Below are 26199 nucleotides of genomic sequence, written 5' to 3'. Positions count from 1 at the left end.
TATAAAAGCTGTAAAGGCATCATTATTATATAAATGTTCAGCTAGTTATCATACAGAAATATACCACCAGAATACTCTGCTCCTGATTCAATCACTTGTCTAAATGCAGCCAGAGTGATTTTCAAAACACAGATCTAAACATGTCACCCCTTACTTAAATTCTTCAATGGAATCCCATTTTTCTTAGGATACATCAATTCCTTCACGGGCATATGAGAACTTGCATGGCCTCATCCCCATCTATCTATCCAGTCTTTTCCACTCTACCCCAGCATCACTTTTTATTCCCATTTTCCCTGCTGTAGTTAATTCCTACTTAGCATTCAGTTCTCAGTTCAATTGTCACTTGCTAGGGCAAAGTCCCCCATTATGGTTACTCATAGTACCTTGTACTTCTTTGGGGGGAATTTATAACAGTTTTAGTTTTACATCTGTGTGATTAATGCCAAGCTCTATCATAGACTGTAAACTCTAAAAAGGCAGAGATTTTACTTTAAAATGTTCTACGTTCTATGTTATTTAATAAAAAATTTACACACATGTATAATTTTAAATACTTCTAGCCTAAGAGATAAATCTAGGAATGGTAGCATTTACCCTCCAAGGCATTACTATTTTACAGCCCATAAAACAGGCCGGGCATGGTGGCTCCACACCTATAATCCCAGCACTTTGGGAGGTCAAGGCAGAAGGACTGCTTGAGCTTAGGAGTTTGAGACCAGCCTGGGCAACATGACAAACCCCGTCTCTACCAAAAAATCCACAAAAATTAGCTGGGCGTGGTGGCATGTGCCTGTAGTCCAACTACATGGGAAGCTGAGGCGGGAGGCTTGCTTGATCCTGGGAGATTGAGGCTGCCATGAGCCATGATCACGCCACTGCACTCCAGCCTGGGTGACAGAATGAGAATCTGTCTCAAAAAAAAAAAAAAACACACACACAACTAAAAACCTATAAAACATCTATATTTAAACAGCGACCTAATCACTCTAAGTCACTGTTTATCTGTAAAATATGGATAACCTGAAAGATAAGTTGTCCATAGTAAGTGAAAAACATATATAAAGTTTTCAAAACAATGTATGGTATGTGGTAAATGCTAAATAACTGGTGCCTATGAATAATAAGTCCCATTTGTAATTAATTCATGTTTCCAAAATGTATTCCCCAAACATTTTTTTTTTAAGATGGAGTCTCGCCCTGTCACCCAGGCTGGAGTGCAGTGGCACAGTCTCAGCTCACTGCAACCTTCGCCTTCCAGGTTTAAGCAATTCTCCTGCCTCAGCTTCCCAAGTAGCTGGGATTACAGGTGCCCGCCACCACAACCAGCTAATTTTTGTATTTTTAGAAGAGACAAGGTTTTGCCATGTTGGCCAGACTAGTCTCGAACTCCTGACCTCAGGTGATCTGCCTGCCTTGGCCTCCCAAAGGCATGAGCCACTGTGCCCAGCCCCCAAACATTTAATTTGTGTAGTAACACTGAATAATTCTAATGTTCTTTCAAGCTGGTTAAAAAGATTCTGACGGGATAAAAGAGATTCAAAAGCTGTTACATCTTTTGTTACAATTTTTAAGGTGATTATATCATTCTTAAGTTTCCCCCCATTATTTACTGTAACCCAGATTTCCTTATTATTTTTTAAGACATAAACAAGCCATTATAAGATGTATTTAAAATGGACAGATACATAAAATTTATCTTAAAATGCGTATTTTATTTCAGTAGTCAATGACCATCAATCAAATAAAGGAAAGAAAACTAATTTCTTGAAGAAAGACAAATCTATGGAGTGGTTTACAGGAAGTGAAGAATGAGATGGCCCAACTAAACCAATTTGGAATCATTAACTACAAAATGTCAAACTAACTGCAAGACAAGTGTCAAAATGGGATGTTTAAGCAGTTTTGCTATGTTATACATCTTTTAGTTGTTATTTTCAAAATTATATGTATAAGTTATATAAGTCATAGTAATAGCTAAAAATGCCAATCTATGGAAGTAGTAATTTTCAATATAAAGTTCTATTTTGATATTTTTCCATCTTCAAGTCAGTTACTGTCATCTGGAGTACTCAGTTAAGTTGTGGTTTGACCTTCCTCAACTTGACAAGAAAAGCTAATTTAAGAGAAGAAAAACATAAAGTCATTATATTAATTAAAAGAAAAAACACCATTTAATATGTTCTGAAAACATTACTCACCTGTATGACCAGGTTGCCAGTGTACTGGTCTAGCAACATAGGGAAATGATCCATATGGAAAATCAGAATGTGATTCTTCTGTTGTAAAAAAATATATGTACTATAAGCTACATAAAATATTTTCTATTTTTTTTCACAAAACTGTTAAAATATGAGTTACTCTCTTTATTGTAAGTTTTTTCTTTATTTATTCCTTGCATATGTTTTAGAGCTACTCTGCCAGTTATTATACAGAAACTATTTGTCAATGATTATGTAATAAACATATGATTTTATAACCAAATGGATAAGCCCATATCATAAATCAACTGATACTTGAAAACTTGTTCATGGCCTAAATAATGTGTATATATGACAAAGACCTAAACTCAGTTCTTTCAAGAATTCCAGCAGCATCTTAGAAGTTGCTTTTTGGAATATTAGCTATTTGCCTATCAGGTCCCATTAATAATCAGTGATCTAAATATAAAACATCCTTAATACATTTAAATTATTTCACAAACCAAGCTCCTTGTGACAAGTAAAATATGAATATTATAAAAAGCTCAATTCTTCAAAGGTATCAGAGTTTTAAGTAAAAGGCAGGAAAAGTCATTATTCTGTGCCTTATACATCTTAACAGAATAAATATCACACTTTTCTATAGAAAATTGCTGAGGAATATTTTTATAATCTATTGGTCAGTATACTCAGGAACTCATTCTCCATTCATTACTGCATGCATAAAGTAAAACTGAAGCTCACCATGGTCATCCTCTTGAAACAGCTCACCTTTAACTCCAATTTTCTCTTGAGAATCTAGTCGTACATCTGTGTTGATTTTAGATTCTACTTTTTGAGCTAAAATTCCATTTTTCTGTTTTGCAAGGCAAACCAACCAATCTCTGACAATGACCTCGCTTATCTTTTCACATGAAAGAGCAAGTTCACAGGTGCGAATTCCATCTAAAAGTTCAATAACCTGTGTGATGCTTTCAGAAAAGTGAAAAATTTACATTTCTACTAAAATAATAACATTATATTTATTTAAGTTCCCTATACCTCTTGCCCACATTTAAATACTATAGTTAAATTAAGGCAGGAGAGGGTTTAAATATGCAAGTTAGGAGGCATAAAAAGTACCTTCACAAAATTCTAAGTAAAGAAACACAGGGACCATAATTTAACATTACTGTTCACATTATACTTTTAAAATGTTTCTTCCAGATTGTCAGAAGAAAATATGCATCTTATATTACTATTTATGTAAAAAATGATTTAAACAGTAATATAGGGTTGGGCGTGGGTCACGCCTGTAATCCCAGCACTTTGGGAGGCTGAGGGGGGCAGATCACTTGAGGTCAGGAGTTCCAGACCAGCCTGGCCAACATGGTGAAACCCTGTCTCTACTAAAATACAAAAATTAGCCAGGTGTGGTGGCACATACCTGTAATCCCAGCTACTCGGGAGGCTGAGGCAGGAGAATCACTTGAACCCAGGAGGCGGAGGTTGCAGTGAGCTGAGATCATGACACTGCACCCCAGCCTAGGTGACAAAGCGAGACTCTGTCTCAAAAAAAAAAAAAAAAAAACGAAAAAAGTTTAAAAAAAAAAACACTAAATAAATATACAGTAATATAAATGAACTTGGGACTTGTCATTTTAAAACAGTTGTATAAGATGCCATATACACTTTATTCAGTTACAAAATGAATATTTTGGCTGGGCGTGGTGGCTCAAGCCTGTAAGCCCAGCACCTTGGGAGACCAGGTGAGCAGATCACCTGAGGTCAGGAGTTCAAGACCAGCCTGGCCAACATGGTGAAACCCCTTCTCTACCAAAAATAGAAAAAATTATCCGGGCGTGGTGGCGGGCGCATGTAATCCCAGCTACTTGGGAGGCTGAGGCAGGATAATTGCTTGAACAGGGGAGGTGGAGGTTGCAGTGAGCTGAGATCATACCACTACACTCCAACCTGGGTGACAGAGTGAGACTCTGTCTCAAAAAAAAAAAAAAAATTTAGTTTGATACTTAAGCAAAAGTGCACTTAAAAGTTACATTCCAAAGAAAAACAGTTATATTACTCACTTTACTACATATACAGCACATACACCACCATGCTTAAGATGTGGGTAAAAAACAGGCAAAGTAACATGAGGATTTAACATATCCAAAGCTACCTGTGTGGGGGAAAAAGAGAACTGGATCAGTCTGATTCCGTTTAAATAAAGCATAAGTTTTCTTATTGTGGTGAAATGACACACTTTTGGACAGCAATCAAAGTATTTCATTTTTTAGAAGGTAGTATTATTAACTATCATTTTACCACTCCCAAAAGGGTATGTTAATTATTATACAGTTGGGCAAGGTGGCTTCTGCCTGTAATCCCAACACTTTGGGAGGCTGAGGGAAGAGGATCCATTTGAGGCCGAGTTTGAGAAGAGCCCAGGCAACATAGCAGGACTCTGATTCTATTGAAAAAAAAAAAAAGTAGCTGGATGCAGTGGCACAAGCCCGTAGTACCAGCTATTCAGGAAGCTGAGGTGGGAGGGTCACTGGAGCCTAGGAGTTCGAGGCTGTAGTGACCTATGACTGTGCCATCATACTCCACCCTGGGCAAGAGTGAGATCCTGTCTCAGGGAAGAAAAAACAATTTGTCATAGTACTTGATGATACTGAAAAATCATAACGATATGTCTTGTACTTTGCATATTAATATGGAAATATTGATTTGGCTATGTATGTATATATGAATATAACCAAAGAAAGATTCCTGTATGCCTGTATTATCAATATTGCCAAGTGTAAAACACGCCATTACAATATGAAAAATTTAAACATTTGAGACAATGTGAATTTCCTTTTTTTTTTTTTGAGACAGGGTCTCGCTCTGTTGACCAGGCTGGAGTACAGTGGCACAATGTCACCTTGCTGCAACTTCCACCTCCTGAACTCAAGCGACCCTCCCACCTCAGCCTCTCGAGTAGCTGAGACTACAGGCAGGCGCCACCATTCTCAGCTAACTTTTTGTATATTATGTAGATACAGGTTTTGCCATGTTGCCCAGGCTGGTCTTGAATTCCTGGATTCAAGCGATCTGCCCGCCTCGGCCTCCCAAAATGCTGGGATTACAGATGTGAACCGCTGCACCTGGCTGACAATGTGAATTTCTATTGCCAAAACTTATACATTTAAATGCTTTATTTCAGCTTTGGCAACAGAAATTCACATTGTTGGCCAGAGGCAGTGGCTCACGCCTATAATCCCAGCACTTTGGGAGCCCAGGCGGGTGGATCACCTGAGGTCAGGAGTTTGAGAGTAGCCTGGCCAACATGGCAAAACCCTGTCTCTACTGAAAATACAAAAATTAGCCAGGTGTGGTGGTGCACACCTATAGTCCCAGCTACTGGGAAGGCTGAGGCAGGACAATTACTTGAACCCGGGAGGCAGAGGTTGCAGTAAGCCAAGATTAAACCACTGCACTCAAGCCTGGGTGACAGAGTGAGATTCTGTCTCAAAAAAAAAAATCATATCCCTTATTTCCTCTTTATTCTTGTTTCAATTGCAGTATACATGGCTATAGTCACAGAAGATGCCAGTAAGTACAAAGATAAGTGAAAATTTTTCAAATAAAAAATTAATTAAAAACAAAAAATAAATCTGGTCAAAATAGAAAATAAAGTAACATTTACTGTTGTATTAACTCCAGAAAGCTTAGAGATATGCTGGCATATCTATTTACTAAATGATAAAATATTAGATTGTTTGTGTTTTTTAAAAACAGTACTAATCAGTCAAGGGACATCTTATTAATTTATTCACCAAATATTTATTAAGCACTGTCTACATGGCAAACATTTTTCTAAGTGGTAAGGATATAGTTGGAGCTTATAGTCTGTTTCATGGGATCTAATGAAGGGGTAGACATTAAACAAAAATAAGAAAACATATAAATAAATAGGACAGAGGGTGGTGAGTGACATGAAGAAAAACAGTTATAAAGCAGAATAGGCGTGGTAACTCATGCCTGTAATGCCAGCACTTTGGGAAGCCAAGGCAGGAGGATTGCTTGAGCCCAGGAGTTCCAGACCAGCATGGGCAACACAGTGAGACCCCGCATTTATAAAAATAAAAAAATCGCAGGGTGCAGTGGCTCATGCCTGTAATCCCAGCACTTTGGGAGGCCGAGGTGAGCGGATCACCTGAGGTCACGAGTTCAAGACCAGCCTGGCCAACACGGCGAAACCCCGTTTCTACTAAAAATACAAAAATTAGCCAGGTACAGTGGTGCACACCTGTAATCCCAGCTACTTAGGAGGCTGAGGCAGGAGAATAGCTTGAACCCGGGAGGCGGAGTTGCAGTGAGCAGAGATCAGGCCACTGCACTCCAGCCTGGGTGACAGAGTGAGACTCTGTCTGAAGGAAAAAAACTGCCAGGCGTGGTGGCGTGCTCCTGTGGTTCCAGCCACTTGGGAGGCTGAGGAGGGAGGATCACCTGGGCTTGAGAAATCAAGGCTGCAGTGAGCTGTGATTGTGTCACTGCACTCCAGCCTGGGTGACAGGATGAGACCCTATCTCAAAACAAACAAATAAAATAAGCAGAGAAAGAGGGAAAGAAAGTGACAGGTCAGGGAAAGGAGGTGTCATTTTATACATAGACTGGTCAGTGAGGAGACCTGAAGAAAATAAAATTAAGTTTAACCCATGAAAATGTAGGGGAGAAGTTCCCTCCTGGTGGAGGGAACAGCAAATATTTAATACAAACACTCAGGTAGTAGGCTACTTGGGGAGTCTGTTGAGGCCACTGTCACTGCAGTGGAGATAAAAGGGGGCAAGTGGTAAGAGATGACATCGAAGGTGGTGGACACAGATTACATAGAATCATGCAGGCTTTAGCTTTGCTCAATTGAGAAGCCACTGAAGAATTTTAAAGAATGACATGATCTGAACTTTTTTAAAAATCTATTTTTGTGTGTGGTAAAATAAACATTGCCATTTTAAGCATACAATTCACTGTCATTAAGTATACTCTGACTCACTTTAAAATCTACATGCAGAAAACACTGAGAATGCAAGGAAGGATGACAGTGGCTTGTAATAGCAAATAGCAGTGGGTGTGGTAAGAAGTGGTATATATTTTGAAGACAGAGCCAATTAGAATTAGAATTGGCTGTAGGATGTGAGAAAAAGAAGACTGAATCCAAAGTTTTTAGCCTAAGCCACTGAAAGAATGGAGATGTCATTTACTAATGAGGAAAATGATGAAGATTATGGGAGGAGCAAGCTTGGGGGAAATAAGAATTCAGGTTTGGACATGTATTTAAGATGCCTATTAAATATCCAAGTCGAGGCCAGGCATGGTGGCTCACACCTGTAATCCAAGCAGTTTGGGAGGCCGAGGCGGGTGGATCACCTTAGGTGAGGAGTTCGAGGCCAACCTGGCCAACATGGCGAAACCCTGTCTCTACTAAAGATACAAAAAAATTAGCTGGGCGTGGTGGCGCGTGCCTGTAGTCCCAGCTACAAAGGAGGCTGAGACAGGAGAAATGCTTGAACCAGGGACGCAGAGATTGCAGTGAGCCGAGATCACGCCATTGCACTCCAGCCTGGGCAACAGAGTGAGACTCCATCTCAAATAAATAAATAAATAAATATCCAAGTCAAGATTTCAATGACAATCAAGGGTCAACATGATGACATAAATGGGTTCTCAGACTGCAGTTTTACTATATTATTGACAAGGACCAAAGTCAGATAACCCAGAAAACTGCAAATCTTGAATGCTCAATTCTCAGTTAACAGCATTTATCCAGTTACTCAAACCAGAAACTTAAGAGTCATCATTTTCTTTTTTCAAAGCCTAATCAAGAAGCCATCATTTTCTTTACCTTGAATTCTCTTTTGAGACTGGGGTTTTGGTGCTTCTGTTTGAATTAAAGTCTCACAAATCTACCTCCAGTGTTTCTGAAATTAATCCCACAGACATTGACCTAGGTCAACACCTCACCATATCTTGTTGAAATATTATAATACCTTTCTGCATAGACTCCCAGCCTCCATTCTTTCTCCAGAACTATTCTAAAACAGAAATCTAGACAGTCTACTCTCCTACTTACATGATAATGTCCATACTATCCAGCCTGATATATACACAACTTTATTATCTAGCCCCTCATGACTGCATTTACAGACTCATCTCCTCATACCAAGTTCTACAGCCATGGTGTTTTATACTTCTGAGTCTTTTTAGTAATTGCTCATATGTATATTTCATTTTATCTTATTTAATTAAATTTTTTTTTTTTTGAGATGGAGTCTCATCCTGTCACCCAGGTTGGAGTACAATGGTGCGATCTTAGCTCACTGCAACCTCCGCCTCCCAGTTTCCAGAGATTCTCTTGCCTCAGCCTCCCGAGTAGCTGGGATTACAGGCATGTGCCACCACATCCAACTAATTTTTTTTTATCTTTAGCAAAGACAGGGTTTCACCATGTCGGCCAGGCTGGTCTCGAACTCCTGACCTCCTGATCCGCCCGCCTTGGCCTCCCAAAGTACTGGGATTACAGGCGTGAACCACTGTGCCTGGCCAATTTAATTTAATTTTTGAGACAGAGTCTTGCTCTGTCACCTACGCTAAAGTGCAGTGGCGCAATCTCAGCTCACTGCACCCTCTGCCTCCTGGGTTCCAGCGATCCTCCTACCTCAGCCTCCCAAGTAGCTGGGATTACTGGCTTGCACCACCACACCCAGCTAATTTTTATACCTTTAGTAGAGACAGAGTTTCACCATGTTAGCCAGGTTGGTCTCAAACTCCTGACCTCAAGTGATCCACCCATCTCAGCCTCCCAAAGTGCTGGGATTACGGCCATGAACCATCATGCCTGGCCCACAGCTATTTTTTCTTAAATTTTTTAATATTTCTTATTCATTTTTTGTTTTCAAAAGCTCTTTTGAATGTATAATTTTTGTCTTAGCACAGCACACGACACATGGCAGGTTCTTAATAAATGCTTGTTGACTCCAGAAACAAAGTGGTTCAGAAATTCAGAGGAAGGCAATAATCCTCTGGCTAGATGATGAAAGGATATTTCACACAGGAGATGACCTTTAAGCTTTAAAGGGAGAATAGAGTTTAAACAGGCAGAGAAAAGAGGAAAGGAAGAAAATCAAAATGATGAAAAACATAACTAACATTTTATTCAGTGCTTACTATGTACCAGGTACTTTACATGAATTCTCTTATTTAATCCTCAACAACTCTATGAAATAGGTACTATTATCATTCCTGTTTAATACATGAGGTAACCGAGGCATGGAAAGATTAAGTGACTTACCCAAGGTTACACTGGCGATTATGGAGCCCGGCAGTGGACCAATCTGAATGGACCCCAAACTTATTTCCCTCTATTCCTTTCCCTTCCTTTTCTCTCCTCAGAAAGAGTCATTGTCCTGAAGTTGGTAACATTCCCAAATTTTATACTTCTACAACATATGTATATAGCTACAAACAATACATGTTGTGTGGTTTTAAATTTTACATGTAGGTGGTCATTTCACATATTCTCTTATAATGCTTTTTCCACCAAACACCAAGTCTTTCAGATTTATTGATGTAGCTAGAGTACATTTATTGTTAGTATTCCATTGTGTCTATTCTCTTTTGATGGTTAAGCTGTTTCCAAAATTTGTTTAATTCTTTTTTTTTTTTTTTTTTTTTGAGACGGAGTCTCGCACTCTTGCCCAGGCTGGAGTGCAGTGGCGCCATCTCGGCTCACTGCAAGCTCCGCCTCCCGGGTTCAGGCCATTCTCCTGCCTCAGCCTCCCCAGTAGCTGGGACTACAGGCACCCGCCACCAGGCCCGGCTAATTTTTTGTATTTTTAGTAGAGATGGGGTTTCACCATGTTAGCCAGGATGGTCTTGATCTCCTGGCCTTGTGATCTGCTCGCCTCGGCCTCCCAAAGTGCTGGGATTACAGGTGTGAGCCATTGCGCCCGGCTAATTCTTTTATTAGTCATGCTCTGTCTTTTTTCTATTTTTTTAATGGTTTAACACCTTTTTTATTCATTTAGCATCATTTTGGTTGGCATGTATGGAGTCAGGTTACATAAAGGACTAGAGAAAGGAAGGTTCAGATCAGATCTGGCCACCAGAAGTCTTTGAATGAAAAGCTCCGGGTCAGGTGCCGTGGCTCACGCCTGTAATCCCAGCACTTTGGGAAGCTGAAGCGGGTGGATCGCTTGAGCCCTGGAGTTCGAGACCAGCCTAGGCAACATGGTGAAACCCCATCTCTACTAAAAACACAAAAACTAGCCAGCCATGGTGGCGGGCGCCTGTAATCCCAGCTACTCAGGAGGCTGAGGCACGAGAATCGCTTGAACCCGGGAGGCGGAGGTTGCAGTGAGCCAAGATCATACCACTGTACTCCAGCCTGGGCGAAAGAGCAGGACTCCGTCTCAAAAAAAAAAAAAGAAAAGCTCCGGATTGTTTTTTCAGCAGGAGAATGACAGTATCAGAAATACATATCTATACATACATATTTGTTTATTTCTTTTCTGTTTTTTTTGAGATAGAGTCTTGCTCTGTCTCCCAGGCTGGAGTGCAGTGGCGCAAATCTTGGCTCACTGGAACCTTCACCTCCCAGGTTCAAGCGATTCTCCTGACTCGGCCTCCCAAGTAGCTGGGACTGTAGGCGCCCACCGCCATGCCTGGCTAATTTTTGTATTTTTCTTTCTTTCTTTCTTTCTTTTTTGAGATGCAGTCTCGCTCTGTCACCCAGGCTGGAGTGCAGTGGCGCGATCTCGGCTCACTGCAAGCTCCGCCTCCCGGGTTCACGCCATTCTCCTGCCTCAGCCTCCCGAGTAGCTGGGACCACAGGCACCCGCCACCACGCCCGGCTAATTTTTTATATTTTTAGTAGAGACGGGGTTTCACCGTGTTAGCCAGGATGGTCTCAATCTCCTGACCTCAGGAGATCCGCCTGCCTCGGCCTCCCAAAGTGCTGGGATTACAGGTGTGAGCCACTGTGCCCTGCCAGAGATTTATGTTTAACATATGCCTTTTGATCTTTGATCAAACACCAACCCTCAAGCAGTACTCTTACCAATGTACAATTTTTAGAAACGTTCTTAAGAAAAGGAAATTATTCATGATCTAGCTTCTACTTAACAGTTCTGTATTATAATTATTTATGAACACCAACTATAATTCTTTGGCCCTAACGGTATATAACTCTCCCCCAGCAGCTGACACCCCCTCTCCTTCTCTATTCCCTCATATTGAGTAATCATCTGGCACTATTATTCAAGAGAGATTCAGCTGAATAAATCTAAAAAAGAGTGTTCTTTTTAGATCAGGAATGGTTCAGCAGGTTTCTACAAAGCTTCAATGATATCATTAAAATCCTTTGTTGTGTTTCATGCTCATCAAGCAAAATTCTGATGACCAATTTAATCTCGCAGGTATTTTTGACATTCCTATGGATGACCTAAACAGAGCACTTTCCCCCTTATTGAGCTGTAACATGCAAGCCATAGATGAGAAAAAAGAACGGAGGTCTTTCTGTACAGGAAGCTGTGCCACTAAAACTATATCAGAGCTGGAAGCCAGTGCTGATAAAAATCATTTTCATGGCCAGGCACAGTGGCTCATGCCTGTAATCCCAGCACTTTGGGAGACTGAGATGGGCAGATCACCTAAGGTTAGGAGTTCGAGACCAGCCTGGCCAACATGGTGAAACCCCATCTCTATTAAAAATAGAAAAATTAGCTGGCCATGGTGGCGTGCACCTGTAATCCCAGGTACTTGGGAGGCTGAGGCAGGAGAATCGCTTGAACCCGGCAGACGGAGGTTGCAGTGAGCTGAGACTGTACCACTGCACTCCACCCTAAGCAACAGAATGAGACTCTGTCGCCAAAAAAAAAAAAAAAAGATTTTCTCTCCTCTTTGAACTTTGCTTCATTTCTCACCAAAACAGTCCATCCTTCCAGCAGCCAATTAAGGAAAGGAAGAAAGACTCCTAACCAAGGCCTCAGTCCATAGTGTGAAGCTATGAACTGTGAAGTGGCATCACCAAGGAATTCTGAAACTCTTCAGCCAGCAAATACTTCCATGTCCCAGATCTCCACCATGTTTGATCACAGCTTAATGTATCCTCTCTTGTCATCTATCTTTTTACTTTCATCTTCTCTGCTTCTTTTCCCTAAGTCAACTTCCCAGTGTTTCTCTTCCTCACAATGTCTCTGCTCCACTTTCTGGAGCTTTGTTCATGATAAACACCTCTGTCCTCGACATCTTCAATGAACACACTCCTCTTGATATCCTGACTTCAACTATCTAAAGATGCCTTCTGCCTATTCCCTGTCAAATGGAAGCTACTTATTCCCCCAAATCTCACAGTTCAGGTTAGGTGCCGGGTTCAATATGCTTCCAATGCTGCTTCCAAAGTATGATTTATCCTAGAAATGCTGAGGTTCATGATGCTCAACTAGTCTTTGGTCCTAGCTTTCAGTCATTACCCCACATTCAATGACAACTTCAGCACCCAACTCGGTAACTCAGTATGTCTCTCTGTCCCAAGTCCCACCATGAGATTAAAAGGCATGAAAGGAAAATAGTCTTTCAATCCCTAGAGATAGACATGAAGCAAACGAAGGAAGACCTTTGCCCATACAAAAGAAGCCTGACCCCTATCTTCTTTATAGTCAAAGTAATAACACAGGACCCACGTTAGAAAACTTACTGCGTCAAATGTGAAAGATTTTATGTCTTCGGTTGCTCCTGAAATGTCCTTATGAATAAAATCCACATTGTCTGGCCACTCTTCTACATGACTTAATTTCCATGAATCACGCCAGTGTTTGTAATTCTTCTTAGCCAGATCATGGTGGTCTTTTCGTACCTCAAAACTTATGACTCGTCCTTGTGATCCAACTTAAGTAAAAAATAATTTGATATTTCATAATATTAATCAGTTTATTAAAAAGTGTCAAAAATGTATTTTGCAAAGGTACTACATGGATGTGAAAAAAATAATTCAAATAGTTCAATGTTACAAGTCTGTTCTCCTATCCCTGATCTCCAATTAATCTCCCTCCCTCTTCAGAGGCAACCACATTACCAGCTATTTACCTTTCCCATGATAGTCACTGCCTATACAAGCATGCCAAGTATCTCTCTGTGTTTTTAATACACACTGTGGTGTATTATACACACTGTCCTGTACCTTCCTTCTTACTTACCAATGTCATTTCAGTGCTTCTAGATGTACTGCATTCTTTTTAACAGGCATTATATTCACTGTATGGCTACGATGAACATTTAGCTTGTTTCTAGTCATATGCTAATATAAACAATACTGCAATGAAAATTCTTATACCTAAGTCTTTGTATCAAGCCAGTATATCTCTACAGGATAAAGTCCTAAAAATGGAATTGCTGGCTCAAGGGTTATGTGAATTTATTCACATAATATTGCATTGTCCTCCATGTAAGTGGTGTCAACTTACATGCCAACCAGCAATGTATTAGAATACCTGTATCTCAGGCCGGTCGCAGTGGCTTCCGCCTGTAATCCCAGCACTTTGGGAGGCCGAGGCGGGCAGATCATGAGGTCAGGTGATTGAGACCATCCTGGCTAACACGGTGAAACCCTGTCTCTACTAAAAAAAAAATACAAAAATTAGCCAGGTGTTGTGGCACATGCCTGTAGTCCCAGCTACTCGGGAGACTGAGGCAGGAGAAAGGCGTGAACCTGGGAGGCAGAGCTTGCAGTGAGCCAAGATGTGCCACTGCACTCCAGCCTGGGTGACAGTGCAAGACTCCGTCTCAAAAAAAAAAAAAAAAAAAAAAAAAAAAAGAATACCTGTATCTCCATACTCTCCCTAAGTTATTGAACTTTTTATCTGTGTCAATCTAAAAAGTGAATAAAGTTTATCATTTTTAATGTAGATTTTTGAGTTTGGTTTTTTTTTTTTTGAGACAAGATCTCACTCTGTCACACAGGTTGGAGTGCGGTGGTGCAATCACAGCTCACCGCAACCCCCACCTCCCAGGCTCAAGCGATCTTCCCACCTCAGCCTCCTGAACAGCTTGGACGACAGGTGTGTACCACCACACCCAGCTAACTTTTTGTATTTTTGGTAGAGACAGGGTTTCGCCATGTTGCCAGGCTGGTCTCATAAACTCGTGAGCTCAAGCAATCTGCCTGCCTCGGCCTCCCAAAGTGCTGGGATTACAGACGTGAGCCACCATGCTCAGCCTTTTAATGTAATTTTAACTTGCATTTCTTTTATTATGGATGAGGTTGAGTCTTTCATATATTTAAAAGGTATTTGTGGCCGGATACAGTGGCTCGCCACGGTAATCCCAGCACTTTGGGAGGGCAAGGCAGGCAGATCACTTGAGGTCAGGAGTTCGAGACCAGCCTGGCCAACATGGTGAAACCCTGTCTCTACCAAAAAAAAAAAAAAAAATTTAAAGGTATTTGTATTTGTGTGTGTGTGTGTGTGTGTGTGTGTGTATGTGAAGAACTTTTAAACTAATTAGCACAGTAATACTGCAATTCCAGAGAGGAGTACTACATTTTAACTTAAGGCAATTAACTTTCCACCCACCTCTATCTGAAGTGATTTGATACCATTTGGAGATTATCCCAGATCAATCAGTTTACAGTTTACTAATGAAGTTTAAATTCCAAGGTATCTTTTGAAATGTAACTCCAACTGCAAGTTATCAGGTTCTCAGGAGATAAAAATTAATTTTAATGGTAACATAAGCTGGGCGTGGTGCCCCATGCCTGTAATCCCAGCACTTTGGGAGGCTTAGGCAAGATTGCTTGAGGCCAGGAGTTCAAGACCAGCCTGGGCAACAGTGAGACCCAGTCTCTACAAAAACTTTAACAATTAGCCAGCTTTGGTGGTATGTGCCTATTGTCCCAGCTACTTGGGAGGCTGGGACGACAGGATCACTTGAGTTCCGAGGGTCAAGGCTGTAGTGGGCCACGATCATACCACTGCATTCCAAACTGGGGAACAGAGTGAGACCCTGCCTCAAAAAAAAAAAAAAAGTAATATAAACAACTGGAAAAGAAAATATGGAGAAAAATATCCATCACATAGGTAAATAGCAATAAGTTCTTGCACATTTATAGTTTAGGATTATTCAAGCCATGACACTCTTCTGATACTATATATTTTAGAAATATAAGCACTTATCTGTTCTCACCAATTTTTATAAATCCACTTTGTCAAATGAAACCGTGCAGTTAGGAATTTGTCATAGATGATGAGAAAATGACTGCCTTTAACTATGTACAGAAAAGTCAAACAAAAGATTGAGGAGCCCAGAATGAATTTACTGGCTTAGTATAATCTAGATAATATTCATATGTGAAGACATTAGGTCAAAGAACAAAAGGTGTGAGTTTAATTTCAGCATATTTCTATCTGTAATCTTTATAAAATCTACTCAAAGAAAGTACTGTGACTATTCAGCAGTCTAGTATTATGTAGGGAAGAGAACACTGCACAGACAGACCACCCAAAGCAACCCTGACACTCAGAGAAATTAGGTAGGCAAAGAGGTACTAATCAACTAGCATAAAAGTAACTAGAAATTAAGTGGTAGGAACATGAAAAAATATATATGTTTAATATACACCTCTTGATTTTTGATCAGACACCCACCTTCAAGCAGTACTTTTACCAACTGACAATTTTTAGAGACTTTCTGGAAAAAAAAAGATAATTCTTCATGATCTAGCTTTTTACTTAATAGCTCTGTACTATGATTAATTTCTTTATGAACACCTACTATAATTCTTTGGCCCTAACGATATATAACTCTCCCCCCAACAGCTGACAACGTCCTTCCATATTCCCTCAGGCTAAGTATTCACCTGGCACTAGTATTCAACAATAACATGACAAGTACACAAGGAGGTTCCAAGCAGCACTATTTGTAATATCCAACTCAAATGTCTATCAACAGTAAAATAGGTAAATTGTGATTTAAATAGAGAGTATTATACAGCAACTAAAATGAAAGAACTACTGCTGCATGCATGAGTGAATCTCACAAACATAATGATGAATGAGAGTAGCCAGATACAAAGGAGCACATACTGTATGATTCCATTTTATATAAGTTCGAAGGAGGCAAAACTAATCAGTGATGATAAAAGTCACAATAGTGGTTTCCTTTGGTGATGATAAGGACTGGGAGGGGACATGAGGAAGCATCTGTGGGGCAGGGACACTCCCTACCTTGATCTCGGTAATAAGTACATGAGTGGTCACTATACAAAGATTCATTGAGATATACACTTATGATCTGCACACTTTTCTGTAGCCATATTATATTCCAATAAAAAGTATACTTAAGAAAAAAGAAGCAGCATTAGAGAGCATGGAGAAAGTAAAACAAAGCAAAGAAAATTGAGGGAGGATTAGAAAGAGACTGACTGGAATAAATGTACAAAATGGAAAGAAAAATAGTTGCTTACTTTCAGATCCTAGGAGAATGCTACCTCAATGTTAGGTATTTTCCCAAATATCTTTATAACTTTCTGTTATTATGAACAAATTGAATGTTTTCTTTGTTACTGAGATCCAGCTCAGTCCAATCTCTTACCTGCTTTGGATAAAAATAAGCTCATTCCACCAGAGCCTGAGCCAGCTTCCAAAACAGTATCACCTGGGTTGATATCCATCATTGAGAGAATCATATTAATATCCTATGATTGAAAACAGTATGGGTGACTCAGCGACCAATAAATATGTACTAAGCACCTAGTCTTATCTTACATTGTTGGGTGTGCAGAAGAAGGGAGTGAAAAAACGAATCAGACTCTGGACCTGCCTACAGTTTATATTTCACTTGATGAAATAAAAGAGATCCAAGAATCAATTAACAAATAAGGCAACACTTCAGAATAATACCAAAATTACAGACAATAAGTTCACAGAGCAGCAGGATGGCCTAGTTTAAAGACAAAGAGTAGACAATTTATGGGAACAATCACAAGGTAAAAACAGCTTTAAACAAAGCAGAGGTAGAATAAATCCAGTTTGTTATCTCAGGAGAGATAGGCAGAGAATTAAATGCCAGTATGAGGCATTAGAACTCAGCCTGATAAGCAACTAGGGTGTGTCACTGAGGTGATATAAATGGCATTTTATGAGGATTAATCTGGCAGAAGAATACAGGATCTACTGGAGAAAAATCAAGAGGCAGGAAGACCAGTTAGGAATTTACTATATAATCTCTGCATAAAATGATGAATTTCCTTTTTTCTGGGAGACGAAGTCTCGCTCTTGTCCCCCAGGCTGGAGTGTGATGGCACGATCTTGGCTCACTGCAACCTCCGCCTCCCGGGTTCAAGCGATTCTCCTGCCTCAGCCTCCCGAATAGCTGGGATTACAGGTGCCTGCCACCATGCCCGGCTAATTTTTGTATTTTTAGTGGAGATGGGGTTTCACCACGTTGGCCAGGCTGGTCTTCAACTCCTGACCTCAGGTGATCCGCTCGCCTCGGCCTCCCACAGTGCTGGGATTACAGGTGTGAGCCAGTGTGCCCAGCCCAAAATGATGAACTTCTTATTTATTTTTGGGGGGACAGAGTCTCGCTCTGTCACCCAGGCTGGAGTGCAGTGGTACAATCTTGGCTCACTGCAAGCTCCGCCTCCTGGGTTCAAGCGATTCTCCTGCTTCAGCCTCCCAAGTAGCTGGGATTACAGGTACCCACCACCACACCCAGCTAATTTTTTGTATTTTTAGTAGAGATGGGGTTTCACCATGTTGGCCAGGCTGGTCTCAAACTCCTGATTTCAGGTGATCTGCCCGCCTCGGCCTCCTAAAGTGCTGGGATTACAGGTGTGAGCCAACGTGCCTGGCCAAATGATGAACTTCTAATTTAGAATTAAGATACTATATAACAGCGGTCCCCAACCTTTTGGGCACTAGGGACCCGTTTCGTGGAAGACAGTTTTTCCACAGACTGGGGAGAGGGGGATGGTTTTGGGATGAAATTTTTCCACCTCAGATCATCAGGCATTAGTTAGTTTCTTATAAGGAGCATGCAACCTAGATCTGGCGCATGCACAGTTCACAAGAGTTTGCACTCCTATGAGAATCTAATGCCATGGCTGATCTGACAAGAGATGGAGCTCAGGCAGTAATGCTCACTACCCACCGCTAACCTGCTGTGTGGCCCGGTTCCCTGTTACAGGCCACACACTGGTACCAGTCCTCAGCCTGGGGGTAGGGGAGCCCTGCTATATAAGAAAAAAAAGAGACTATGCTATTACTAGATTGGAGGACCCACTTGCCAAACATATAATTGGAATTGTTTTTGTTAACACAAATATTACGGATGACATTAATAAAAACTGTTTTTTTTAAATTTAGTAAACAAATTTTCTTGGTGACAGGGTCTCTGTCACTCAGACTGGAGTGTAGTAGTGCAATAGTAGCTCACGGCAGCCTCGAACTTCTGGGCTCAAGCAATCCTCCTACCTCAGCCTCCAAAGTAGCTGGGACCACAGGCATGTACCACCATGCCCAACTAATTTTTTATTTATTTTTTATAAAGATGGGGTCCTGCTATGTTGGCCAGGTTAGTCTTGAACTCCTAGCCTCCAGCAATCCTCCTGCCTTGGCCTCACAAAGCACTGAGATTACAGGTGTGAGTGACGGCACCTGCCCCCTCACTTTTTTTTTGAGATAGGGTCTTACACTGTTGCCCAGGCTGGAGTGCAGTGGCAAGATCATGGCTCGCTGCAGCCTCAAACTCCTGGGCTCAAACAATCCTCCCATCTCAGCCTCCTGCGTAGCTGGGACCACAAGTGTGTGCCAGCATACCTGGCTAATTTTTTATTTTTTGTAGAGACAAGGTCTCCCTATGTTGCCCCGGCTGGTCTCAAACTTCTGGGCTCAAATGATCCTCCTGCCTCAGCCTCCCAAAATATTGAGATTACAAGTGTGAGACACTGCATTCTGCCTCTGGTCATATTTTTAATACTAAGATGGAATTATGTAATTCTAACAGGGAGATCAGTTTTTAAACATCAGTGGAGGTATTCCCTCAAGCATTTCAAAGTTGTAGAAGTTGAAGTTAAACTATCTCCAGCCATTACTTGGAAGCTATAAAGAGAAGTCAACACCTAACAAATTTAGTACTTAAATTCCTCCTTAGAGTGGAACAATGTGACTTTTATCTGTAACAAATGGAAAGGCAGAAAGTATACTAAATATGCATATTTATAACTTCATGAAATGTAACTAATCTCTCCTGATTTTGTCTAATGGGGAGAAAGGAGACATGGGGAAGCAAGATAAAATTATGAAAGTCTTTTAGTTTTCTTCAAGAGCTTACGATACCATGGCCAGGAGCGGTCGTTCTCACCTGTAATCCCAGCACCCTCAAGGGAGGATCCCTTGAGCCTAGAGAAGTTTGAGACCAGTCTGGGCAAGTTAGGATGACCCCAACTCTACAAAAAAAATTTTTGATTAGCTAGGCATAGTGGCGTGCACCTGTGGTCCCAGCTACTCAGGAGGTTGAGGTGCGAGGATTGTTGGAGGCTGGGAGGTTCAGGCTACAGTAAGAGGTGATTGAGCCACTGCTCTCTAGCCTGGGTGACATAGCAAGACCCTGTCTTTAAACAAAAAAAGCTTATTATACCTCAGTAGCCTAAGTTTCTGAGGAAAGTTTTCTTAGTCCCTGGGTAGACCGTTTAAAATACAGACTGGATTCCTACTAAGAACCTTCTAATGGTCCTTCACTACAAATGGAATAAAATACTCAAACCACACCTCATACGGGGTCCCTCATCTGACCCATTGAGGCCACAACAGAAACTCTGCAGTATTCCTCCCTTTGCAAGAACAATTCTCTTCCTAGATCTGTTTACAAGGCAAGCTCTTCCTTATTTAGGTTTCCTATCAAGTGTACCTCCTTGGAGACCATCTCTCCTCACCTGACATAAAGTATGCTCATACCCCAGGTCACCCAAAACAATGTCATTGTTAATATATTTGTCTTCATGACACTTAACACTACTGGAAATGACCTTATTCTTTCATTTACTTGTTTGTTCTTTGTCACTCCTTCTAGAATGTAAGGTCTATGTTGAGGGTGAGGACTGCAGTTCAACACTACACTTCCCTAAACAGTGCCTTGAGTATGGAAGGCAGTCAATTTGCTGAATAAATAACGAATGAATCCTGATCTGGAGAAAGGAGGAGGAGTTGTGTTACACAGGAACATTCTACTCAAGGACTGTGACTAAGGATTGAAATAATCTGCTAGCAATAGATGATTAGCATAAGCTTCAAACTAGGGCTGGGCGAGGTGGCTCCCGCCTGTAATCCCAGCACTGGGAGGCCGAGGTGGGCGGATCACTTGAGGCCAGGAGTTGAAGACCAGCCTGGGCAATAAGGCTAAACCCCGTCTCTACAAAAATTAGCCCGGGGTGGTGGTGCATGCCTGTAGTCCCAGGTACTCAGGAGGCTGTGGTGGGAGAATCGCTTGAACCCGGAAGGCAGAGGTTGCAGGGAGCCAAGATCGCAACACTGCACTCCAGCCTGGATGACAGAGTGAGAACTTGTCTTAAAAAAAAAAAAAAAAAAAAAAGACTGAAACTAGGCTTTAGGCAGTTAACTTTTTAATAAAGAATAGTCATTTTATGTTTGGTGTTGAATGTTAGCTATTTTAATATAAAACTCTATTTCTTCCCTAAAAGGGGAAAAGCACCGTAATGTACCTATTGTTGATTAATATACTCTTGTAACATGATTATTAAATATTATTAAAATATCATCATAGTAGTACTAAAAAATTGTTCCCTAAGAGTTCAACATTCTCTTGAGTCCTGAAGTTATAAACTTAAGAGTAATGGGGAACAAAATTAGTACTTATTATGTACGTAGTGAGTTCACATCACCCTAACAGAAAGTTGAGCTATTATCCACATTTCACGAATAAGGGAATCGAGACTCCTAAGTTAAAATTAAAATCTAGCCGTTTCCTAATGCTAATTTTCATCATGATATGTAAAAGTTATAGCCATTGGTTTATTTTAAAAGCCTGAGTACGATAAAAAATCCAAACGTTCTGAGATGTGCTTTGAATACATTAATCAGGACTGAGTACTGCATCTGTCTTTGCCCCTCCTGAAACCAGTACACACCTTATCTCCATCGCATTACCTTTGGGAATGTTATGGCAGTCCCTCTTTTCATCAATACTACATAGTCTTCCAAGGCTGGCCTCCTCAGCATGTACTGCTTACCGAAGGAACTCCTCAGTATCTGGCCGGGGAACTTCCCCACGATCTTGCCGAACGGGACTGCCCCCCAGTTACTATTTAAGAGTCCGAAGTTGTTCAACTTAAATAATTTCTTAAATTTTGTTTCTCCCTCCCCAGTCTCAGCTAAAATCAGTTCCCCAGCCTGAAAGGGTCTCTCTCTGGAAGTTGAACAAGAAGGGGAGACGTGACGCTCTTCGACCTCGGTAGCGGACTGGGCCTGCGAGAGCATCGAAGGATCCTTGGATCCCTGGTGTGTGGGACCGCACCGGCCCTGGTCTCCGCTCGAGTCCTCGAGCTCTCGAGGGGATGACTCTTCCCGCAGCGTCGGCAGTCTGAGGTTTTCCAGGGACGAAAGACATCCAGTCCCAATGTCCGAGATGCTCAGAGGGAGAGATGGGCAAGACTCTGCTCCTGGGGCTTTCCTTTGTGCCGCCTCGTGCTCTCTTTCTCCATCTCGCAGGTCTCTAGGCGAGGACCTGCAACACAGTGACCGAGCTCCCTCGAAGGGCTCCTGCCCCAGGCCGTGCAGGAATGAATTGGTTCCGAGCCCCTGCCGCAGGCACAAGACAGGACCGCGGCACCATGCCATTAGCATAGTGTTTCGCGAAGGCGCCGTCGCAGGCAAGTGACGCAAGCCTAGCGCGACCCCTTCTTTCCCAGTCGCGCGCATGGCGCGGCAGCCCGATGGCTCTGCAGCTGCGTGGGGGTCTACAGCTCCGCGACTGCGCCTGCGTCGGGGAGGGGGCGGTGCGCTAGGTCAAGCTGGGGCGCGGGAGCAGCGGAGTCCTGGTTGAGTGACCATCCAAGAAATATATCCTCGCGCGCGGCCGCCCTTTTTCCTTTTCGGAATGTGGGTAAAGAATTTACCGCTAACAGACGTCCTCCAGGTTCGCTCGTGGACAGCAAGATTGAGAGACAAAACTTAACAAAGCGCTGTGCAAACTGAAATCCCAGGCTTAGCTCGCTAGTGTCTTGAACACGGAAGTCACCTAGTCACCCCCAAGATGTATGAGTACAGCTAACCCCCAGATGCATTTGACAGACGGCGTGGGACGCGCCACTTGCTGATTGGCTCTCCTTTCCCAGTTGACCGCGACATCCCCCAGCCCCAAGTCCCTTTTGATGGGGCTGTGACCACCTGCCGGTCCCCTCACCCACCCCTCACGCCCGGAGAGTCCGAGGTTGATTCGAGTACTCACTATGTGCTTATGTAACACATGTTTTCATTATTAAAATATAACTAGTTTACCCGCCCAAAACGAAATAGAAGTGTCTTAAAATGGAAACTGCTATCTTTGGAGGCCAGAGTTATTGAGCGTTAAATATCACTAGCCTCCCAGCATTTTGGGAAGCCGAGGCTAGCGGCTCATTTGAGGTCAGGAGTTCGGGACCAGCCTGGCCAATGTGGTGAAACACCGTCTCTACTAAAAATACAAAAATTAGCTGGGCGTGGAGGCACGCACCTGTAATCCCAGCTACTCGGGAGGCTGAGGCAGGAGAAGCGCTTGAACCCGGGAGGCAGACGTTGCAGTGAGCTGAGATCTCGGCACTGCACTCCAGCCTGGGCGACTGAGCAAAACTCCTCTCGGGGGAAAAAAATTGGTCGGGCGCGATGGTGCACGCCTGTAATACCAGCTACAAGGGAGGCTGAGGCATGAGAATAGCTTGAACCCGGGAGGCGGAGGTTGCAGTGGGCCAAGATCGAGCTACCACTGCACTCCAGCCTGCGCGACACAGCAAAACTCTGTCTCAAAAAAAAGAAAAGAAAAGAAAAATCGCTAGCCTCTTTGCTGGATAGTAGTTGACTGGGCAAAAGTTTATTGAGAGTCTGGCAATACGAGGCACGTTAGACACTCATTTAAGTTTACAACAATTCTGTGTTAGAAACAAATCCATTTTATGAATAAAAGAACTGGCCCAGGGAGATTAAATAATTTGGGGAAACCAGGAGTAGTGGCTCACACCTGTAACCCCAACACTTTGGGAGACCCAGGCCGGAGGATTGCTTGAGCCCAGGAGTTCAAGACCCACCTGTGCAACATAATAAGTTGGTCAAGATGCATAGCTGACAAGTGGCATGGCAGAGTTTCCTATTTGGTCAGTCTGGTTCAGCAGCCCATGCTCTTTGTACTGTAACACCGTTTGGAAAGACTGGTCAACAGTACAGTTGAACTTAAAGTCCAAGTATATTCAAAGGGCTGTGAAGTCAATGTGAATTCTGTTTAAATTTGATGAAATAAATCTTGCTATTCTTTTTTTTTTTTTTTTTTTGAGACAGAGTCTTGTTCTTGTTGCCCAGGCTGGAGTGCAATGACACGATCTTGGCTCACTGCAACCTCTGCCTCCCGGGTTCAAGCGATTCTCCTGCCTCAGCCTCCCGAGTAGCTGGGGTTACAGGCACCTGCCACCATGCCAGGCTAATTTTTGTATTTTTAGTAGAGACTCGGTTTCACCATGTTGGCCAGGCTGGTCTCGAACTCCTGACCTCATGATCCACCCGCCTCGGCCTCCCAAAGTGCTGGGATTACAGGCATGAGCCACCGCGCCTGGCCGTTATTACTTTCTAAGACATAAATTAATACTTTCTAATCAGTACTTTCTAGGACATCAGCCACCATAAACTCCATCAACAGGATTTCTCCCTTCTTTTTTTCCTTTTTTTTTCCTTTTTGAGACAGAGTCTCACTCTCGCCCAGGCTGGAGTGCAGTTGTATGATCTCGGCTCACTGCAATGTCTGCCTCCCAGGTTCAAGCAATTCTCCTGCCTCAGCCTCCCAGATAGCTGGGATTACAGGTGTGCACCACCATACCCAGCTAATTTTTGTATTTTTAGTAGAGACGGGGTTTCACCATGTTGGCCACACTGGTTTGAACTCTTGACCTCAGGTGATCCACCCACCTCAGTCTCCCAAAGAGCTGGAATTACAGCCATGAGCCACTGCACCCAGCCAAATTTCTCCCTTCTAATTCTAAAAATGAATAAAGAAACTGCTCTCTCCACACCCCAACTGCGTGTCTCACTTTGTGTAGTTTGCTTTTTAGGAAAAGTTATGACCAATAGTTTCTGGAGTCGTAGGCTTTTCTCACTGCTTTTTCTTGTGATAGGCTTTCTAAGATGAAAACTCATTTTTGGTTATAAAATTCTTGAAATTAAGGAGATTATCATTGCCAAACATGGGTCTGAGCCGGAACCTCCTGAACTCTAAGCCCTATGGTGGTTTTAAAAGTTATCATACCTACTTTATTATTTCTTGAGTATTATCAAATGATACTTGGCTGTTATTTCAGAATAAGCAGGAATTGGAAAAAAAGAAAATACACTAACAAAATATGGGAAGTAAATTTACATATCTTTGATTTTTAAAACAAATTGTAAATGGAAAATGGCATCACTTTCTTTCCATTGTTTAAATAACAGACACAATGTTATATGTATTTTGTTTTATACACATCTAATGAAATACATTAGTACATTTTGGAAAATAATATTATTTATTCATGATCTTTCAGAGCATTGAAATTCTTAAAAAAGAAGTCACTATGTGGGCCTTTCTATTTCTGGCTATCCTTTACTTCTGCTTTCCCTATGAAATTGTCAGCCTGCACTCTGAAACTATTATCTTGATGATGAATTTGTGATACATCGTCAACTTATCATGTTTACTTACTTTATTTATTTACTGAGATGGAACTTTGCTCTTGTCACCCAGTCTGGAGTACAATAGCATGATCTCAGCTCACTGCAACCTCTGCCTCCTGGGTTCAGATGATTCTCCTGCCTCAGCCTCCTGAGTAGCTAGGATTACAGGCCTGTGCCACCACGCCTGGCTAATTTTTTGTATTTTTAGTAGAGACTGTGTTTCACCATGTTGGCCAGGCTGGTCTTGAACTCTTGACCTCAGGTGATCCGCCCACCTCGGCCTCCCAAAATGCTGGGATTACAGGCGTAAGCTACCGCACCCAGCCCATGTTTACATTATAAGGTTAAGAAAAATACTGTTTCCTAGTGACATTTAGTTAAGCATTTACTTTAAAATCTGAATAGTTCTCAATAAATACCATGGCTGATGGCTGGCATTTTAAAATCTCCAAACAGGCAACCAGTTCTAGTTCCACAGGTGATCTCCTCTAGCTCTTTGCACATGCTTCTTCCCTCTATTTTGTGTAGTTTTCCCTTGTCCTCCAGCTATCAACCTCACAGTACCACTGGAATGGTGGCTTTGTACCAATCCCAAAAGACCTAGAGTAGTGCCTTTCACTTCTGCTCCCAGTGGGTCCTGCCTGTTTTTGTTTTTATTTTAGAAATAGGGTCTTGTTCTGTCACCCAGGGTGGAGTGCAGTGGTGCCATCATAGCCTACTGCAGCCTCGAACTCCTGGGCTCAAGCAATTGTCCTGATTCAGCTTCCAGCGTAGCTGGGACTACAGGCATGTGCCACCAATGCATGGCACTTTTTTTTTTTTTTTAAAGACAGAGTCTTGCTCTTGTCGCCCAGGCTGGAGTGCAATGGCACAATCTCAGCTCACTGCAACCTCCCCATTCTGGGTTCAAGCGATTCTTCTGCCTCAGCCTCCCAAGTAGCTGGGATTACAGGCACCCGCCACCATGCCCAGCAAATTTTTGTATTTTTAGTAGAGATGGGGTTTCACCATGTTGGCCAGGCTGTTCTCGAACTCCTGACTTCAGGTGATCCACCTGCCTCAGCCTCCCAAAGTGC

General features: G+C 42.1%; 2 protein-coding genes across 12 annotated transcripts in view; one reads left to right on the top strand and one right to left on the bottom strand.

Annotated features, from left to right (window-relative positions):
* SPDYA (speedy/RINGO cell cycle regulator family member A) overlaps positions 1–2484 on the top strand; it is a 40080-nt gene extending 37596 nt beyond the window's left edge. For 6 of the 8 annotated variants that reach the window (XM_063789210.1, XM_063789209.1, XM_024354269.3 and 3 more), the window contains one exon: positions 1724–2484. In XM_063789210.1, the coding sequence (XP_063645280.1) occupies positions 1724–1815 (92 nt within the window). In that variant the 3' untranslated portion in view covers positions 1816–2484. The remainder of the gene's footprint in view (positions 1–1723) is intronic. The other 2 variants (XM_054677759.2, XM_054677758.1) reach the window with 1 other exon arrangement.
* TRMT61B (tRNA methyltransferase 61B) lies at positions 1695–22575 on the bottom strand. Of its 4 annotated transcripts, none has more exons than XM_515376.8 (7): positions 21383–22575; positions 16809–16911; positions 12919–13109; positions 4268–4359; positions 2946–3172; positions 2202–2279; positions 1695–2116 (listed from the first exon to the last, which is right to left on the bottom strand). In XM_515376.8, the coding sequence occupies exons 1-7, from the start codon at positions 22151–22153 to the stop codon at positions 2073–2075; spliced, it is 1506 nt and encodes a 501-aa protein (XP_515376.6). In that variant the 5' UTR covers positions 22154–22575; the 3' UTR covers positions 1695–2072. The 4 variants fall into 4 exon arrangements, with proteins under 4 accessions (XP_515376.6, XP_009440495.4, XP_063645270.1 ...); XM_009442220.4 differs by having other exon boundaries at positions 2973–3172; positions 21383–22172; XM_054677752.2 differs by lacking the exon at positions 1695–2116 and having other exon boundaries at positions 2194–2279; positions 2973–3172; positions 21383–22172.
* Between the last annotated feature and the right edge of the window lie 3624 nt (positions 22576–26199).

This window comes from Pan troglodytes, chromosome 12 (assembly GCF_028858775.2).
Source record: "Pan troglodytes isolate AG18354 chromosome 12, NHGRI_mPanTro3-v2.0_pri, whole genome shotgun sequence".
NCBI classification, from domain to species: Eukaryota; Metazoa; Chordata; class Mammalia; order Primates; family Hominidae; genus Pan; species Pan troglodytes.
Note: the sequence above shows the minus strand (reverse complement) of the source record. Positions and strands in the feature narration are given on the sequence as shown.